Consider the following 20,051-nt stretch of genomic DNA (forward strand, 5'->3'; position numbering starts at 1 on the left):
GCCTGAGTGTAGGCAAGCCCAGCAGCTTCTAGCTGCCTTCAATAGCTGCTTAGTTTGTCTTGCTGTTTTTATAGATTCCCCTCAGGCCCTTCCTTAGCATCAGCTACTTTGTTAAATCAAGAACTAGTCCTGTGATCTCAATTGAATTAGCTTTTGATAGCTCTTCTGGACTTCTGTCATCCTAATCAGGTGGTGGGTGTTCCTTGTCTCAGTGTTGAATGACATTTTAAATTTTGCTTGTTGCATTCTCCAGGCCTTGAGGTGTTTCCTACCACCTCCTCTGTAGGCTCATTAGCATGCTCAGCATTTTAAATTAGGCTATTTGAATAAACATCCCGTGCCCTGCTTTACTAATTCCTGACTGAAATAGGTCACACCAGGCCCTGCTGAACACCATGTTCTCCCAGTGCTTTGCAAGCACTGTGTCCATGTTCATCATACTCTGCCTATTCAACCCAGCTCCCAAATCGATTGAGTGGCATGGTGTTTGCTGGAAAGGCTTCACCCTGCCAGGATACCTGGAGATTATTGTTCCCTGGGCTGCTTGGCCAGGTGCAGCTCCCACCCTTCACTTTGATGTTTGCTTCTTGGTTTGTTTATCACAGAAGCAGCAGCAGAGATGTGCATCACAGTTCTGCATGCATTGCTTAATATTCTTGGATCACACCTATTGCTTACATCAACAGAATTTGCTATCTGAATCTGTGCATCTCTTCTGCTTTTTTTTATCAAACTAGGCTTTCAGCCTAGAAATGAGTAAGGCAGGATAAATGAGTTATCATCTGTTTGCCATTCCTTGTTCCAGGCAGCTAACACAATAATACTTTTTAATCAAGAATAGTAAATCTGCTTTCAGCAGAGATGGGGTCACATCCAGACGTGTACTTTGCCAAAGAATTTGGGGAATTTGGGGGGGTTTGGAACTCATTACTGCAACTGACACAAATAGCTTCAAAGTCTGGCTCCCAATGTTCATATGTTTGGGTGTCTTTTCTGTGAACACTGCTTTAATAAAATGTCAATTAGCATAGTTTAGATCACAGCTGCCAAATTCTCTTTTTAATGTACATTAATAAAAGCCAAAAACAATTGCTTATTGGGATGACGAGCTGCAGAGGAGCTTAGGTTCAGTTTCCAGACTTGCCAGTGTGTCTTTGAGCAGTCTGTGTGGCTGTGACCCATCAAAGTCAGCTGAACTCAGGTGCAGTCGTAGTGATGTTGGTAGAACACATCACTTGCCTTTCAGGTGAAGCATGCAGCTGAGTATCTTTGCTGAGTTAGGCCTACAAGCCCACTGCAGAGTGAGGACATAAGGATGCTTCCCTGGCTCCCAAGGTCTGTTCAGGGTAAAACCATGTATTCCTGGGGAAATGGTGTGTGTGGCTGGCTTGTGGTCCCAACACTGCTCCTTTCTCTGCCGGCCCTAATCATGCTGTCAGTATCCAAGGTGACGGGTTAAATTGGCTGTTTCTGCTCACTGCTTTTTTCTTTCATTTGCAATGACTCCTGTGAGCTACAAAGTGCGAATGCTGTGAGAAAGGGAGCATCCTGCTGAGGAGGGTAAAAGAGTAATAGAAAATGCATTTGATTCCTATAATGAAATAACCAAGCAATTTGGTTATCTCCTCACTCCATCCCCTTCCATTGCTGAGCTGTCCTCAGGAGCTTCTTGCAGATTTTTTTGTTCCTCCTCCAGTTTTATCTGTGTTTCAGTGCCTGTGAGTTCTGGATGGGTACAATTATGGAAGCTGTTCAGTAGGGTTGGTGTGTCAGACATGTGTGAACATCTGCACAAAGTGGTTCCTTACAGTTTGACTTGCCAAGATGACTGCTTAGCATCAGAGAGCTGCCTTTAAGCTGTGTCTGTTTGTCTTGTAGCCCACAGGCACCTCAGCCACAGGCTCCAGAGACTCCCTGGGCAGATGAAGAAAATGTAGTTTATCACCTGACCGATGAGGACTTCGACAAGTTTATAAGAGATCACTCATCTGTGCTAGTGATGTTCCATGCACCATGTGAGTTTGTTTTCTTTTCTGTTCTCTGAGCCAAATGCTTGCTAACAAAATCAGTGATGTTTTTCCATGGAAGCTTCACAGAACCGTGAACTCAGAAGTCCAGGCTTTTCTTGTTTGTGATGATTGTTAAATACACAAGGCATGAAATGTTTGTGAAGTTGCTGACTTCACATTTAGGATGGAGCTGTGCCTCTGGAAGAGGGACACTTTGTAGGCTGAGTCAAAACATAACTGAGGAGTGTAATCACGCTTAAATAGTCTGGGTACTCATCACTTTACAGCATGATTTCCCATTTCCAACTTCTCTTCAGTATTGTTTGCTTTCAAAGCAGAACTCTGATTGATTGAACAACTAACTCGAGAACCCTGAGCTCTTGGGTTTTTGTCCATGGCTACTGCTATGTCATTTTGAGCATTTTCATTCCTCTGCTGCAGTTTCTCTGGAAGTGTAAGAGGTGATTGTCATTATATATTGTGCTGAACTGTGCCAAAACTAGCCCTAAGTTTAGAAAGACCCCAGGACTTTTGATAACTAATGTGGACTTGGTGGTGATACTGCTTATTGTTCTGCTGAAAATGCATTGAAATGATATTTTTCATGGCTCGAGGTTTTAGCTTGACAAATAAAATGCAGTGGGTTGCCTTCAGGAAGCTGTTCCAGCCACACTGCCCTCCTGGATGCTGATGGGTGGAAGAGAAGAGTGCATTAACCTTAGTTCACTGTGGATGTAACTTGTTTCAGCTACATATCTGGTTCTTCCAATTGTTTGTGTTTGTGATGGACATTTCAGGCTTGAATCTGCTACACTGTGTGACACACAGCTCCTGTCTCCTCTTGCTGCTGTGCTGGCAGCACTATTGGGTGGGATGTTCCTTTTCAAGTGCATAGATTTAAAGGTTAGGACTCTGGAGGCAGACTGTGTGCTGACAGCTGAGGGTCTTGGCACAGAGGCTGAAATCCTGCTTCCCTTTAAGCCAGCAGGAGTTAGCTCCAAAATACCTTTTTTGAAGGTCTGCTCATAAGACTCATTTGAAAAACATACCATAATGAATTTCCTCTGCCTGATGAAATGTCTAAGAATTTGGTCCACTGAAGCAGGGGACTGACTGCTGTTCTGTCGCTGTGTTCCCTGGATTATTTGTACTAATGAAAGTGGGACCGGAGATGAGTGCCTGCTCTGAAACCCCAAACACAAGGAGCAGAACTGATGAGGCCTGGTTTGCTCAGGAGTTATCCTTCGTTACCCAAATCCTTCCTTCCCCAGATTTCCCTGCACCCTGGTGTGCAAGTGACAGCATGGGCTGCTGCTCCTCAGCAGCTGTGTGCTTGCTGAGCGGCTGCTGCCAAGCACAAATGGGGCTCCTAAATTTGCCTCCTTTCCCTCTCTCTGCACAATGACATGGGGGAAGTGTCTCCTCTCTCTCAACGTGTTCACACTTAGTAGTACTTCAAAGCTTGCTTTTTTTGAGTTTGTAAATGCACAAGGAGTCTGGTCATGTATTCAGGAGGAAGAAGAGGGGGAAGAAATCAACAGTTGGCCCTGCAAAACTTACTCCTTTAGGAAGCCAGATTAAAAATAGATGAATACATAAAACTGCAATCAAATTTTATAGTAGGCTCAAGTTAGTTTTAAATCTCAGTAGGATTCTGTTCCGTTTTTAGTGTTTTTTTAATATTTTCAAGAACACAGGTAACAGTTTTAGGAGTAACAATATTGCATTACTTATTTTGAGAGCAGGGGTGCTTTCAGACAGCAACTTTTACTCTCTTGTACTAAGGGGCATTCTGCACTAAGGTACAGCAGTGCTTTGGCCAATCCTGTTTTGAAAGTAAATCAAATGCTTTAATTGGGCTGTCACAATCTTCTGATAACATTTTCTAGCTGCTCAGAATTGGGATGAAGAGTGTTCCTTGCCAGAACAACTCCATTTTAAATGCAGCTCGAATATTTGGGGCATTTTATTTACATTCAGGTGGTAATGGCAATACGTGCAGAATCCAGCTCGTACATGTATAAAAGATCTGTGTTGGTAAGAATCCTCTCTGAGCATCCTCAGCAGGGAGTATGAGGCTTGCAAACTGATTAATGACAGACAACTATCATAAACAGTTATCTCCATGATTAAAAACTCCTCTCACAGCACTTCTTAAATGTGCTAATGGTGTCACCTTATGAATATTAGGAGATAAATTATTCCAGTAAAAGAAGTGGTAAAACCAGTGAGCGTCTTACTTATTTTAACCTTGGTAGCTCATGCTGGGGATGTTTTTTCTAAAAGTGTATTAATAAAAAAAAAATTGAAACACCTATAAAATAAGCTCATAACACAGGATATACTTCTGTGTAACTAAGAGTAATCAAGGGGATTTCAGCACTGGCCTGGAATTAGCAAGTACTTAAACTCCTGTGTCACCACACAGCATACACGTGACTTGGAGTTTTTCTGGCACACTGTTGTGGTTTAGCCTCAGCCACAGCTCAGCCTCACACACCTGCTCCATCATGGTGGGATGGGTGAGAGTTTGAAAGGTAAAGCCAAGAAAAGTCACGGGTTTGTGGAATAAAGGTAGTTTAATAAGAACAGTAAAGGCCATGTACAGGCAAACCAAAACAAGGAATTTGTTTATTACTTTGCATTGACTAGCAGCTGCTTGACCATTCCCAGGAGAGCAGAGCTTTATCACACATAGTGCTGAACTTGGAAAGACAAATTCCATCACTCCAAATGTCCCACCCTCTCCCTCTTACCCCAGTTCTGTATGCTGAGCATGACACCATATGGTCTGGGATACACCTGTGGTGATTTGGGGTCAGCTGTCCTGGCTGTGTCCCCTGGCATCTTGTGCAGCCCCAGCCTCCTTGTGGTGGGATGGGGTGAGGAGAAGAGGTCTGGATTCCGTAAGCACTGCTCATCAATAGCTAAAACATCCCTGAGTTACCAGCACAAACCCAACTCATGGCTCAATACCAGCTACTGTGAAGAAAATGAAACTCTATCCCAGCCCAAACCATCACACATACATGAGGGGCTGTTTTGCTATAAGATAATTATTTCAGTGATGCTTTAATTGCATCTTCTGGTGACCAATGCATTAATAGAGTGAAGTATGAAAAGATGTGTGGGGAATTGACAGCATTTTATCTGCCCTCTTCCCCCAGTGCTGAAGATACAGCTGAACCAAACACATCCCAGGTAAATACCTGTGAACTGCACCATTAGGCACTGTGATGGATGTGGCCAGTTGGGTCTCCATGCCTGTGGTACTAATGATCATCCCTGAGGACCACACTGTAATTATTTACAATCAGTTGCACTTATTAGCCCAAGGACATGGCAGCATTTTAAGTGCTGCCTAGCATAACTAAGTTCAAGGAGAGCAGCTAGTGTGTTTTAAACGCATCAGGAAGGTCTGCAGCATGCAGCTTGCACCTCTTGGGATCAGAGACACCATCCCTTTCGTGCAGTAATTTGCCACAACCATCAAACAGAAGATGTGCTGCTGCAGGTCATTACTGCTGGCCCTGAGCAACAGGGGTGAGTGTGGGTGGGCAGGATGAGTTCATCCTGCTTTCGTTTCACAGGTCACTGGGGACACAGAGCAGGATTTCTAACCTTCTCAAACGCCTTTGTAAAGCCCTTAAGAGGATGTTCAATAAATCTGAATATTTAGCATAGGTAAACAGTGACCCAGCCAGTCAGGCTCTGAAGGCACTCTCCTCCCCAGCCATCTGTGAAGGGTGTGCAGTGTTGTGCTCCTTACTTTCATATTTTGCTGAAATTTCATAATTTCTGGTGGTGAGCTTAGTGTTATCCTGGATATATCCAGACTGGAATCTTGCAAACATCTGAAGTGTTTTGTCAACGTGTTGTTGTACCCAAAAACTGGGTTCTTGTGCACAGTACAAAAGAATAAAGAAAGGGCCCTCTCTCCCAAAGGATTTGGTGTTTTTACATGGATTGATTGTATTTGGTAACTTGAGGTAGCAATTATGTTAGTGGGCCTATTTCTGAATTTATAACAAAGGATTTATTGCACCAACCAAAGTTATTTCTGTACTATAACATAACTAAAGGCACTGTTGCTGCTTATGATAAGCTTCTGCTAGCAATGAGAATAAAGATTCCATGTCTGTATGTGCTTCTTGATATCTATGCCTACAGCTGATCGATTTATTTAGATGCCCAAGATGACAGCTGGGTCCTGAATGTCTCTAAATATGGGTTATGCTGCCAGTCAAGTGTTGTTGAATGCTTTAGTGTCATGGGGACTTGCTGGGACTTAAAATGCTCCTGAGTCCCTTGATCATGAAAAAAAAAGCCCTGTTTGTGTTTTCAGTTTCCTCATCAAACTGTTTGCTGAGTCCAATGCAATTTTAAAAATAATTATGTCCAAAATATTTGCCAAATTAGTGAGGATTGCAGTCTTTCTGACTGTGTTTTGTTGAAGGAATAAACCCCTACGCATTTATCCTTTCTACATTTTCCTCAGCATTTTTCTCCATATCACATCTCAGTCACAAAATAAACCCAACCTGAGAAGTCAATTCAAATGCCACTGAAAGGTGTTTAAAGTCCAGGATTGAAATTCAAGTCAACTCAGAAATGTTTTCTGGAGGTGTCTGCTGTTCAGGCACAGGAGTTACTTTTCATTATGTTTTGTAAACACAAGTGACACTGCTAATGTTTTAAAGGATACCTGTTCTTGCAGCCTCATGCAGAATAATGTCCTGTGCCACTGTGGGCTGTAGCCTGCCCCTGTACCTTCAGCAGGCACAGACCTGAGGAGTCTCTGATGCTGGCTGGTGGTTGTAGTCAGTCACCCCTGATGTTTGTTTGGGGCTGCTTTGCCCTCTCTTGTACCCCATCAGCCAGAGCAAAGTTTGTGGTCCAGTACTGATGCCAGAGGTAACAAACAGAGGAGAAAAAAGTGCTTTGGCTGTACTGTTAGTGTGTGTGCATTTGCTTTTTAAAGGATTAAACTATTAAAATGTTTTCCTGCAACATTTCTTCCTTGTATGTGAGCTTAAATTCAGGTTTAAACCTGTGTTCTTCCCAGTCCCCTTCACAGGGCTCCTTCAGAGACTATAGAAGCTGATTGCAGGACTTAAAGTAGAAAAAAAGTCAATATCCTTAGTAGGATATTGGAGCAGTTGTGGTTTTTCCTCCATTGATAAAGAGGGAAAGCAGGGATAATGCAGCCTAATAGACCTTTGCTTGCTTCCTCCCAGTGGAAGAGAGTGCAAAAATAAACCTTGAAATGATAAAGTGCATCACAGTTTTCATGTGTTGTTGAAATGTCCATGAAATTCCTTTCCTGTCCTCGGCTATTTTCTCTACCTTTATGAACCAACCCGATAAATTATGCAGTTGCTGCTTTCCAAAGTCAGCTATTCAGCTGTTCAGGTTTTTAATTGCACAGGGAGTGGTTTTATCAATTTGGCTTTGCAAAACAGCTTTTCATACCCTTCACTCCTTCCCTCCTCCTCCCAGTGCATTTAAACCCAAGGTTTTAAGCGACTTTGTGAACTCATGATTAAGAATCCCAACCAGTTAGCCCAGTACAAGAAGAAGGCCTCAGCTTCCAACCAAGTAGTGAACTTGGCTCTCTCCCTGCCAGCTCACCATCACTGGTTTCAGTGGCCTTGTTTTTGTTTCTCACTTCTGCATGTGGTGAGATTGGGCTGTAGGAATCCAGTGCTCACTTTAAAAATGAAGCAAAGTGAACGCAAAATGTGTGCACAAAATTAAATCTATTTTTTTCAAACCAAGTTTTACAACTATAAGTAAATAAGTCTCCCTTCCAGACCCCCACTGGTTCCTTCTGAAAGCAAGCTATGTTGTTGTGATCTGTAATTGGGATGTCTGTTGGCAGCATCAACAGAAAGGCCACGAGTTGAAAAGGCTGAAGAATAATCTACTCTACAGCCTGAAAAAAATGGCCTTTCTAGTATAGGTCAGCAGCAGCCTAACATTGGCAGCCTGTGATAAATAAAGAAATTAAATTATTTATAAATAAATAAAGTTTTTCCATGCTAATTCATGATTCAATCAAAGATTTTTTTTAAATGTCAACCAACGCAGTTGTTCCAGTAGAGATTAAAGGCCTGTGGGTTATCCAAGCATCCAGCAGCACTGAATGTGGATGGAAACATCCTTTAATTTTCATTTGTTCCTGTCATATATGACATTTGTGATTTTCAGAATAAAATGTTGGTTGTTTTCAGTGGTTTTCAGTGAGTACTTTGGCCTTCAGTGCAGAGCCTCTGGGATAAAGGCAGACAGTGGGTAGCTGGGAAGCTGGTTTTGGTGCACCTGTGCAGGTCTGGATTATGTAAGTCTGTAGTGTGTGAGGCAGGTTGTACATCTGGAATCTGGTCAGATGCCATGTCCCCATGATGCAGGTACATGTACTAGCCCATAGGAAGCTACACAAGGAGACACTTGTGTGTCAGGGTGCTTGCTGTGGGCCACCAGACCCTATGAACCATGTTCTCCTCGTTTCAGAGTAATTAGAGAAAGCTTTGGACAAGTCAGACTTTCTGGACTGTTATGTGGGTCACAGGCAGTGCCTGCCTCTGGTGGGATTTTGGTGGAGCAATGCAGATGTCAGGATGGGCTGTTGCAGTGCCCACATCACTGAAAACTGAATTGTTGTGTAAGGGCACTCAGATGATGAATGTTGCTGTTTAGGAGTCTGGACAGATTGTTGAAGAGTAAAGATGTGCTTCAATTTCAGAATAGTGTTTCCTGACTCTCTGTGTCCCATAGGCTCCTATTTCTAATGTTGCCTTAGTGTATTTTTAATGGGATGTATAATAAAATGCTTCCCTGTACAAGCATAAATTGTGCCAACTTTCTGTGCACTGTATGTATGTACTTCTCAGCTGAACATTCCTGGCAGGCTTCTGGAGCAGATACATTCTTCATGTAAACCAGTTAGAAATTGGTGCATTCTTGGCTTCAGAATCTGCTTCCACTGAGATGAGCAAGTCCTGACTGTTGATTTCAGAGAGAGGAGGTCTGGGACACTTAGACTGGGTTCTTCATTATTTAAAAGCATGGAAGTCTACAACAAGATGTTGCTTGATACTATGTATATTTGAATATCACCAAAAATCTTAGGGAGTGTAAACAGTTCAGCGTAAGTGACCTGCCAGTGTAGTGACCTCTCTCATTAAACTAATCACATAAATTATTTTCTGGGAGATTTAGTCACCATTAAAATAGAAGTTCTTGGAAAGGCAGCAAGCCAGGAGAATTAAGAACCTGACATGGATTTTTCCTTTAATGACAATACCACTCATGTTTCTCAAGGATCTAAAAATAAAAATCAATATGGGTTTTTAGTGGTACTTAATATAAATGGGAATGTGAAGAGTATAAGAATCCTGATAATTATCTTGTGCAGTAAAACTTGATAGGATACCTAATGGAAGGGGCAAAGACAGTAATGACTGATACCATTGTATCTTTTTTGTCAGTCTTCTGATACTGGAGCACACAGTTCGTATGGGATTATTGTCTCTTTGAAGCAGTTTGTGCTGTTTGAGCAAGGTGTGATCATAAAAAAGGATGATCCAGTGATAAAAGCAATGGCCTTGAGCTGGTCATGTAAAAGTTTAGTGCTTTGCTTTGCTTTGCTTTGATTTGTACAGTCATGACCCACGTCACTAAATATTTGTCGCTTTCCAGCCTGTGAAGTGGAGATAACATTTCACCTTGCGTGGGTGTTTTATCTAGCAAGCCATGGCCACTGCAAGCTGCTCCAGTATTGCAGGAATTGAGATATGGAAGGTGTGTGAGCTCTGCACAGTCTTGATTAACGTGAAGGAAGTAAGATTTTGCCTTCGGTGCTCCCTGGCTTGTGGCAGACATCAGTTTTTTGGCCCCAAAATTTAGGAAACCCCATCTGCCCCTGGGTGAGCACAGAGCTCAGACAAGATTATCATGGCTGGAGCTGATGACTCTCAACCTGGTAGCAGCTCATGCCAGGACTAAAAGGGAGGAGCCTTGACTTGCTGTGGTTCAGCATCACAACAGGGAGAGTGGCAAATGTGGGGTGTTGTGGGCTGCTCTGCCTTTGGGCTGGATCTCAACTTGCTCTGTGGCATGATGCTGTGCTGGGGACACGGCGTGTACATTGAATAACTTACTTGGTAGCAGTCGTGGGTGTTGAGCAGAATGCAGGGTAGAAGTAAAGGAAGAAAAAAAGTAAGCAAAATGTGGGGATTTGGGGGTTGTGAAATTTGGGAGGTTTGTTTGAAATGCATTGCTGTATGCTCACCTCCAGTTGGGAGCAATTACTTTCTCTATTAAAGAAGACATTTGCAAAGGCTATACCAATCAGAAAAAAAGCTTCATGTGAATGTGTGGCAGGTGGTGTGAAGGGAACATTAGTTTCTTTGGGGATTTGCTGCCTCATTTCTCACATTACTATTGCCTTCCCTCTCTCCTAACGAGTCCTTACCGAGTGACTCAGCCTGTGACATAGGAATAGCTGCCAGAGCACCAAGGAGCAGCTCAGGGGTGGCAGCTGAAGAGAGACTGGCCTCATTCTCTGGGTATTTGTTGTAGGTTATTTAGGTGTTCAGAGGGGTCTTTTAGAGGACTTAGGTAATTTTAGCTTTTAAAAATCCACATTTGAGTGTGTGAATTGGATGACTGTCCTCCTGGCAAGCTTGACCCCAGTGTACATATAAGCCCTTCATGCTCTTGTGGTGAGTTCTGATAGGAGTGAAACATAACTTATTTTCTACGTCTCTAATGATGGGGTAACAGTAGGAATTAGCTTTAAGAATTAGACTCCAGGGGTTTTTTTCTGAAATAAATTAATTTCCTTGCTTGGATAAGCTCAATATACTGTGCAGGGCTCTCATTTGGAAAATGCCTTCTAGTATCTTGGCTACTTGAGTCATTACCAGTGAAGTTTTCATTGTCAGGTTTATCTTCCTAAATACTTTATGTCTTCAACTTTTATTCTGTGAAAGGTAGAGAACTTACATAAAGGGCAAATAGTGAACAGAGACACCTAGAGTCTGTCTGTCTGCTCCTTGTGCCCTTTCAGATGGTGAGTAGGCAAGTGATGCCATTTTTCTGAGTTACTAATAAATGAATTCATTGCTTGGACACTGAGGCATTGTGCTGATGGTGGAGCTGTGTCTTCTGGGCTTCTGACTGCTTTGTGCTTGGCAACCGTGCCAGCACTCTTCTCCTAAATAGGTGAATAGATCTCAGCTGGTAGCCACTTCTGTTGTGACTTTGGACAAAACCTGTGCATTCTGCATAGTATCTCCTCTTGATACTTGACTTTTCCAGATATCTTCACAGTAATGTTCCATGTCGCCCTTCCCCGCCCCATGAGCTTGAGTTCATTGAGATGTACCTTTCTTAGGAAGATCTCTTTGCATGGCATCCATTTTGCTGATGTCTTACACAAATTGCATCCTAGGAAATAATTCACAGGTTATGCTGTTTTTGTGAGCTGAACTTTCAAAGCTCTTTCATCTCACCTGTGTTCTTTGGCATTTTCATTGCTTAATCCATAGCATAAAGTCTTCCATACTGGAATAGGAGTGTGAGGGAAACCAGTGCAACTTCTCTTTCCTCCTCAAGGTAAAATTTTGTTGTTCACCTGGCAATGGTGAAGGGGGGGGGGGGGGGGATTTTTTTTGGGTGGGAATCTTTTTAGGATGTTAAATAATTCTGGCTTAATTGAGAAGGAAACCTTCTGGTGGTATTTTTCATAAACTCTCAACAATTTCACCTTAAGGCAACCATGCTGTTGTCTCACATTTCAATAGGGGAAGATTAATTTTCAACACCTACTCAGGGCCACGTTCCTCAGAGCTGGTGTAGGAAGTGTAATTCATATCTCCCAATGCCAGCTGATCCACCTTCCTTCACTTCTTTTCCCTCCCAAGAGGGATGGTAGGAGGTACCATCATCTCCCAATGCTGATTTCTACCAGTTGCACCACAGTCTTTAGTGAGAGGGTATATATATTTGCAGTTTTAGTATATACATGCAGTGTAATCTCCAATAGCCAGAAGCTGAAACCATCTTTGGAATGAAAATAAGGAACCATGTGATTTTTTGTTTTAGTTTATTTTACATAAAGATGATGATTAACTTTGAGGTTGTTCCTGTATGTGTGCTGGAGTCTCTGCTGTGCAGATGGGGTGTATTTTTTCAAAGGCTGCTTTCAGGAGTCCAGCTCAGCCCCCTGTGAGCTCAGAAGCAGAGAGTGCACACTGAGGACATGATGGAGCAGAAATCTCTCCTCCTGCCTGACTCCCAGGAATCCCTGGGAGGCAGCAGCTTCTGGCTGACGTTAGCCTTGGAGAATATTCACCTTTCCCCTGAGCCTGAGTCAGAAGAAGACATGCTCCAGTGTGACCAGAAATAAAGGCAGAAGTGTGTGTTGTGCAGTTCACCAGACCTGCTGTCTTTTAAATCCCATGCAGGCAGCCTGCAGCACCCACTCCATGTTTGCCCCCTGTGCTGAGCCTTCTCAAGGACTGTTGCTGACTAAAGGTGGCCCTTCTGCCGGAGCTGTGAATATGGCACGGATGCAGACAGTGTTCCTGGAGGATATGTTTAGTTAAGCTCTCTTCCCAGTTTGATCTGATTTATGTAATGCATCTGACTATCTTTTTAAAAAATAATAGTTTTAACTGGTACTACAACTGTCTAAAACTGTTGTGATTCTTCTCCTGGGCAGTTTCAGTGATGCTGGGAGGGAAGAAATTATGCCACTATCAAAAAGGCAAGATGGCGTCTGGGTTTGGGTCACTACCACCTCAGCAAATCATACGGACAGGAGAAAGTGTGACCAATTTGTAATAATTTTGTGCCCCGACTTCACACTGAAGGGCTCCTGGAAGCAGGCAGAGACTTTCTTCTGCGTGGCCATGCTGGGATTGGATTTGCACAGCTCATTGCACGCACAGATTGCCTGCACTCTGAGCTGATGGCAGTGCCAGTGAGATGGTGGTAATGGCGGGGCCGAGCCGCTGCAGTGCTCGGGGATGAGCCGTGCAGCCCACGCAGCCGCCGCGTTCGGCTGCAGCCGCAGCAGCGCTCACTGCAGTAATCCAAACTGCTTAAGTATTGTCCTTCCAGTGCTGCATTTCTAGTTCCTCAGAATCGTTTCCAGACTGACCTTTTATGGGCTTTGTCTTTTGTAAAGCCGTAAAGCTGTTTGCTTGTCACTGATCTCTAAGCGGTGTAATGCCTGGTGGAATCAAACCTGCCTTTAAAAATACAGTATTGGGGGTGGGGTGTCTGGATTTGTGTATGTGCGCACACATCTCTAGCTGTTGGAAATTTGAATTCAATATCATGTTAAAGATGTTGAAGATATGCCTCTTATAAGAAAGTATCAAGTCTTGAAACGTCCTTGTCTTTAAGTATCTGGAATTTTACCTGGGTGTGCAGTGCTGCTGGTGAGAAGATGAATGGTTTGGTAGGAGTAAGTAGCCAGAGGGAAAAGGTTGTGCAAAATTCTTTGAGCTCCTGATCCTTCCTAAGGTGATTTGTTTGTTTGGTTTGGTTTGGGCTTTTGTTTGTTTGTTTGCCTTGTTTTGTTTTTTGGGTTTTTTTTTGCACGTGGAGATTGTGGCATGGCCTGACTGCTCTAACCATTGTGACTATTACGTGAACCTGCAACCAACATGATTGCAAATTCATACCTGTGATTAGGGGGAGAAACAGCTGCTTTTGTCGTCCTCCCTCCCTGCCAAATTTGCGGATGATTTTCCATCAGATGTCTGCAATGCAGATGGCTAAATTATGCAAGGAAGTCTGCAGCTGTTGTAGTTTATGCTCTCCTACACCGGTGAAGGAGCTGTAAACTGCCCCATGACAGATCTGAGATCCTCTTTTACAAGATGTGTAAGAATCTTTGCATGTTACAGACTTCCATGGCAGAAGAGAATACATTTTTGCTCTTGCATGGGTGATAAGAGGGCTGGGATTTGTGTGTCCTTGCTGTGGCTGCTGTGTTGCTGTGGCTGTTCCTGCTCCATGTAGGTACTCCTACTTTCATATGTAGGGATGAGAGTTCAAAGTTAACAACATTAGCTTGTAAGAACTGGCTATTCTGCTGTTTTCAGAAGTCACTGCTCCTCTGGGATTAAGAGTAGAGAAACCAATGGTGTTATCCCTAGGTGTTAAATGTTTAGAGAGCAAAGGTGCATCTGAATTTTTTGACTGTTTTTTTTCTTTTCTTGAAGTTGTCTGTAAATCTTCTATGAGTGTATTCTGAACTGCCAGTGGCCCATTTGCTGAAAGCAGGACATGTTTTGTGCTTCAAATTCATCTTCTCGTCAGGCTAATGGAGGTATTTTTGGTGTGCAGCTATAGATGGATATAGAGCTGGCATTATACAATAAATAGCTGGTACATGATAACAGTATTTGAGCAGTCTGTTGATGACAGAAATGTAATGATTCTTTAAAATCTTTATTTGCAATTTAGTTTACCTCTAGGGTTCTTGATGTCAGAAATAGCTTCTTCACAACTGCCGGGATGTTGTCTTTTATCTCTTGCTTGTCACGCACACTTCAGATCCTCAGACAATGTTGTCTTGAAATGAGAGGACATGGCCAAAAGCATGGCGTTTATTTATGTAGTCATAATAACCTGAAAGAATCAAACAGTGAATGACAGAGAGAAGCAGAGATTTATCTTCTTGAGACATCACTAAGACAGCATATGCAGGAGCTTAGCTGGAGCTGCTTGACTGGTTTTCTGCCTGTAAGACTTGGTTTTAACAGTAGAAGTACTTGTATTAGTTCATTTCTGAAAAGGTTTGGAGCCAACTGTGTTTTGAGTCTTTGCCATGGTGCCAGACAGGCTGCTATAAACAAATACAGATATTTCCTTGGAAAAGGAGTTGCTTGGGGTGTTTGTTAGGCTTTCCTTTGTCCATGTGCTGCTCACCCTTTCACTTCAGCATCGCTCTGTCCACACTTGGCCTTTGCCTCTACATTTTTATATGGTCACACTCTACAGAGGACAAAGTGCTGAGCAAGTGTTGTCCTCTGCCCTGCAGTGGGACCCTGGAGAGAGGTGACTTGTCTGCACTGAGGTGACGTGGGGACATTTGATCACCATTGTCTGGGGGTGCAGCTGAGCTAAGCTGTGTGACAGTGACTGCACCAAAGGAAGGAGCTGCTTATCTGCCCATCTGCACAGTGCAAATGAGAAGGTTGATTATAAATAAACTGGGAAAGCAGAATTCTTGCTTCATTTAGACATCTGTTTTAAAAGTGGTTAGCAAGGGTGTGTACCAGATGTCCTAGCACTGATTGTTGTAACTTCTGACTTCTTTTCCCTGTCTTGTAACACTTCCTTTTTGCTTGTCTGTGTGCTCTTTCTATCTGAGCCTTGGCCCTAGCAGCCTGGGGCTCCTTTTGTGCAAGAGGAGCAAGATGAGGTGTTAGAGGATCTGAGGAATTGTCCTGAACTGCTCAGCAGAACCAGGCACTGAACCTGGACTGGTTTCTGCTGCTGGATGGAGAGTAACTCTGTCTTGCACCCCCAGAGCAGCTGCTTGTCTTCTGCAAGAAAAGACTGAGGCTGTGGGAGTCCTCTTGGATAGACACCTTCAAGACCCTTGTGTGTTCCCAGCAGCCGTGCCCCACAGAGGCTCAGAGGGTGGCAGTGCTGGAGCAGGCACAGGACATCCTTGTCTTGAGTGCTGTCTTTTTTCTCACCTGGGATCAAGCGAGTCGCTTCCCTTGCTTAGACTTCCACTTTTAATGTCAGTAAGCACTTAACAGGACAGTGCATCTTCTAGAAGCACATCTGTCACAGATGCCCACTGCAGACCTGTGGGCTCCTCCCACTGTCCCAGCAGCACACAGGAGCATCTGGGCTCAGGGCCTTTAGGGTTGTTGTTATTTTTCCCACTCATTTTATGAACAGAAAGCATCTAAAACTAGAGGAGCTTAGCACAAGGGGATGAAGGTGCTGCTGAACAACCTAATGTAGCACTCAAAGGAGAGGCAATGACCTTGGAATTAATTTAAATAACTTTTCATTGCCCTCAAAAATTTAATGGCAGTCTTCACAGGATTATTCAAAGATAGGATAAATAATCATAGGAGAGATTAATTGGTTTGTAGTTTGTAGGTCTGACTTGTAATTCATATCTCCCCTTTTCTGCAGTGGTAGGTGAAAGCAGGCTGTAGATCACAATAGCAAAATTATCATGAAGACAGCCAGAAAAGCATTGTTTATTGTGGGAGAAATTAAAATTTGTTGTCGCTCTCTCAGGTTCAGTTTAACGTTGTGACTTTTTTCCAGGCTGATACTTCATGCTGTCCTCTGACAGGGGTAGAACAAGCATTCACAATAAAGATTTGAAGACTTCAGTCTGCATTTAAGTGCCTTTTAAAGATCTGATGTTGCTTCCCTTTATTTTAAGCCTGAGTGAGTTAGCTTTGTGGCAGTCAGTAGTGCTGTGTCTGTGTGATGTTCATGAAAGAACCCAGAACAGTGACATTTCATGGTCTCAACATCTTGATCCAAAATATTACTGACGTGATCTTTAGATGCTTTGGATATTTTTTCATTTCCTGGGCAAAATGTGCCTGCATTATTGGTTTGGATTTTTTCCCCTCTGCATAGCTTTGTGAAAACTCTGGTTCTGTAATGCCTTTGGTTGATCAGATCTAATTAATGAATGTAATATAATTGGAATATAGTGTAGATTATGTGGATTGTGTAGCTAGAGCGCAGTATGAACTTGCTGTGGCTAAGGGACACACTGTGTAAATCCCATCAAGGTGAAGTTAGCCCTGCAGAAAATCATTGTTTGTACAAATTTAAGCTACCTAATTCAGAGAGGTTTCCAGGTATCTGCACTGCGAGTTGAGATGCCCTTTGGTTAAAAGTGAGGAAGAGCACAAAATGAATTAAGTTCCCTGCTCCTAAAAGGAGAAATAAATCAAATGGGGCAGTGTCAGAGGGATTTGTCAGCCCCTTACACAAAGCCATATGCCTGCAAGTTTTCTGTGGGTGGCAAATAAATCATTTTCCAGCCTCTTTTGTGCATTTAACCAAGATAAGCAGTGCTGAGACAGTAACTCTTCCTCAGCCTGTCCCAGCTTCTTCCTGAATTCTCCTGTGAAGCTGTTGCATCAGGTTCCCAGCATTCTCACACCACAGTGTAAAATTAAAGCAAAGCTTTCTCCACCAGCTGAGCTCCCCTTGTTCTGCTGCTCCTACCACATTACTGGTTTTTTTTGCTTAAAATAATGGCATGGGGCTCTTTAGTGCTGTAGTCTTTGTGCAGATGACTGTGGTATGGACTGTAGCTGGTGTTTGACCAGGAGCTGGTCTGAGATCAACCACTTTGGTGTTTGCTGTAATTCTTAGGTGGGATTTGCAGTTGTTGTTCAAATGTGTTCACCCTGTTCTATAAACATGCCCTGAAAGTGTTCCATGATGGGCTGTGGTGGCTGAAGCTCTGTTTGCTCTGGTGAAGTTATTTATACCTGGATGTCTTACTGCTTCTTGGCTGCAAACACTCTTTGACTTAGGCTGTATAAAACATGCTTGTCTGGTTGAGTTCAGACCCAGATTTGTCTGCTGGCTTCAGCCATCATCCCATTAGAGGGAAACAAAGCAGCACTGAGGTTCAGAGTCCTTGGTATATTTTCTTTTGGACAATGGTGTAAAAATAGCCCCAGCCCTGTTACCCGAACACCTCAGAGTCAGCTTTTGCTGGCATGCATTGAAACACATTTCTAGCCGTATCTTCTGATACAGCTTCCAAAAGCTCAGCAAAGTCTGGGCTTTCAAGTGCCCCTTCCAACAATAACAGCTCAGGAAAGCGAGCTGGCTGCTGCTGCAGAGGAGAGGGAGAGGTGCAGCAAGGCACTGCACGGGGATTGCAGCGCTCCGGGGCCGTGCCAGCGCCGGGTCCCAGCTGCCTGCACCTCCAGTCAGACCTGAGCCTCACCTGCTGGGTGTTCACCCCAGCCCCTCTGTCCCTCTGCACTGTCCCCAGGGAGGCTGCCGTTGTGCCAGTCCCTTGGGGACAGGGAAGAGGCTGTCACTGAGGCCCAGCAGTGCACTGGATGTGCCAAAGTGTGGCAGGACCCTCACCAGGGGACTGAAAGTTCAGCCTGCCTGCAAGCAACTGCACCAGCTGAAAGCAGTCTAATTTACACCCAAATAACTTATTCTAAGTCTGCTTTTCTCACTCATACGTTCATTTTACTTTATTGTAATGTCAGCACTTAGCAGTGAAGTAATGGCAGATCTCTGGAGAACTTCGCACAAGCGAGAAAGCACCATTATCTCGGTTTTACAGATCCTGCTTATGTTGGGAACATATGTGGTGGTGTAATTACACTGATGTGATTAAATCAGTGCAAATCCTTCCTAGAGGGACATGCTGCACCACTGTAAAGCAGGGCTTATTATCAGTGCAGTTGAATTCAAATTATATTACTCTATTAAGCTGTGCCAGTGTAAGCCTCCACTGAAAGTCACAAAGTCACGTGAGGAGGTTTGTTGTTTCTTTTTAAAGCAGATAAAGATTTGGAAACTGAAATGGGTGAGGTTGTGCTTTGCCCAAGAGCATGCTAGAAGCAATGGTCTTGACAAATGTTTATAGTACTTTTTACAAGGGAAGAGGTGTGGGTGTGAAAGCGGGGGGTGTATTATTGTTATTATTTTTAATAGATTAAATTCTTTGTTTAAACTGATGTGGCCATTTTGGAAAAAATCTTTTATCATACTAAGGCTTTACAAATATATTAAATAAAATGCATACAAAATTCCAGTAAATGTTTACTGCATGGTTTTGTATTTTGATAATGGCTGAATGGGTCAGTGAATAACCATGGTGTATACAACTTAATTGTTGTTGTTGTTTTTTTTTTTTGGCAGGGTGTGGGCACTGTAAGAAAATGAAGCCAGAATATGAGAAGGCTGCAGAGTTTCTCCATGTAACCAGTGATGTAAGCTAATTTCCGTTATTATATCCTTCAAATAATCAGTAATAAATAACCAGAGTAATAAAAGTGACTTTTCTCCCTACAACAAATTCAGCTGTTCTCATCCTCCCACAGGACCCTTCAAAATGTGCTTCCAAAGTACAGTCTCATCGCTAATGCATGAGTCCTGCCAAAGTCTGAGAAAGAACATTCTGTCTTGAACGAAAACAAAATCGAAAAATGTTTATGTATTCTACTGTAGGCCTTATACATAATACGATCAAATCCAAAAATGGATTTTTTTTCCCCTTACTTAAAGACATTGAATGTGAAAAAACATAGGCTTTTATTTATTAATTAGATTTGGAAAAAAACAAAAGGGGTTGATCCCTGTTTCAAATACCTTGTTTTTAATGGTTGCACCACTCCATTAGCTTCATCATAAGTGCTCCATCAGCATGGCTGGAGAAGAGAGATCCAGTAACACAAGTATTAGTGCTATTGATTCAGTCTCGTGCTGTGTATGCCATGCAAGAGGAGAAGTGGAATTGGTCTCCCCCATACTTTAAGCATCTTCTGTGGAGACATCTAAAGTTCCTTTATTGCTGTTGGAGAGGGAGGAGATGGGAAAAACAAAGATGCAAAGAATCACACTTTACAAATGCCTATTCTTCTGTGTCTCTAAAAGTGGTCCATGAAAAGATACCCAGAAGTTAGGGAAAGATGAATTTGCCTTAAGGTAAACTTACCTTTAGCAGTGCTTGTTTCTTCTGGGAGAAACAGGCATATGTGGAAGGAAGTGCAATTTCTGGGAATGGCTCTTAAGCATTATAGAGTGAATTATATCAAGAGAATCCATCAGAAATGGGAGTGGAACAGGTAAGACTGTGGTAACGTTTAGTCCATAGTATGTCCCTTTCTGGTTTTGCATCAGTGCTCTGTGTCTTCCTGTATGTCTGTGCACAAAATCACAGAATTTGTCAGGTTGGAAAAGACCACTGAAATCAAGTCCAGGCCATGACCAAGCCACCACCAAGTGCCACATCCAGTCTCCTTAAACACCTCCAGGGATGGTGCCTCC

General features: G+C 43.0%; 1 protein-coding gene across 1 annotated transcript in view; it reads left to right on the plus strand.

Moving 5' to 3' along the window:
- PDIA5 (protein disulfide isomerase family A member 5) overlaps window positions 1-20,051 on the plus strand; it is a 98,830-nt gene that overhangs the window by 46,976 nt on the left and 31,803 nt on the right. The window contains exons 11-12 of the mRNA XM_041405275.1: window positions 1,879-2,015; window positions 18,924-18,994. Of these exons, the coding sequence (XP_041261209.1) occupies window positions 1,879-2,015; window positions 18,924-18,994 (208 nt within the window). The remainder of the gene's footprint in view (window positions 1-1,878; window positions 2,016-18,923; window positions 18,995-20,051) is intronic.

The sequence above is a fragment of the Onychostruthus taczanowskii genome, unplaced genomic scaffold, assembly GCF_017590055.1.
Source record: "Onychostruthus taczanowskii isolate IOZ18803 unplaced genomic scaffold, ASM1759005v1 scaffold10, whole genome shotgun sequence".
NCBI classification, from domain to species: Eukaryota; Metazoa; Chordata; class Aves; order Passeriformes; family Passeridae; genus Onychostruthus; species Onychostruthus taczanowskii.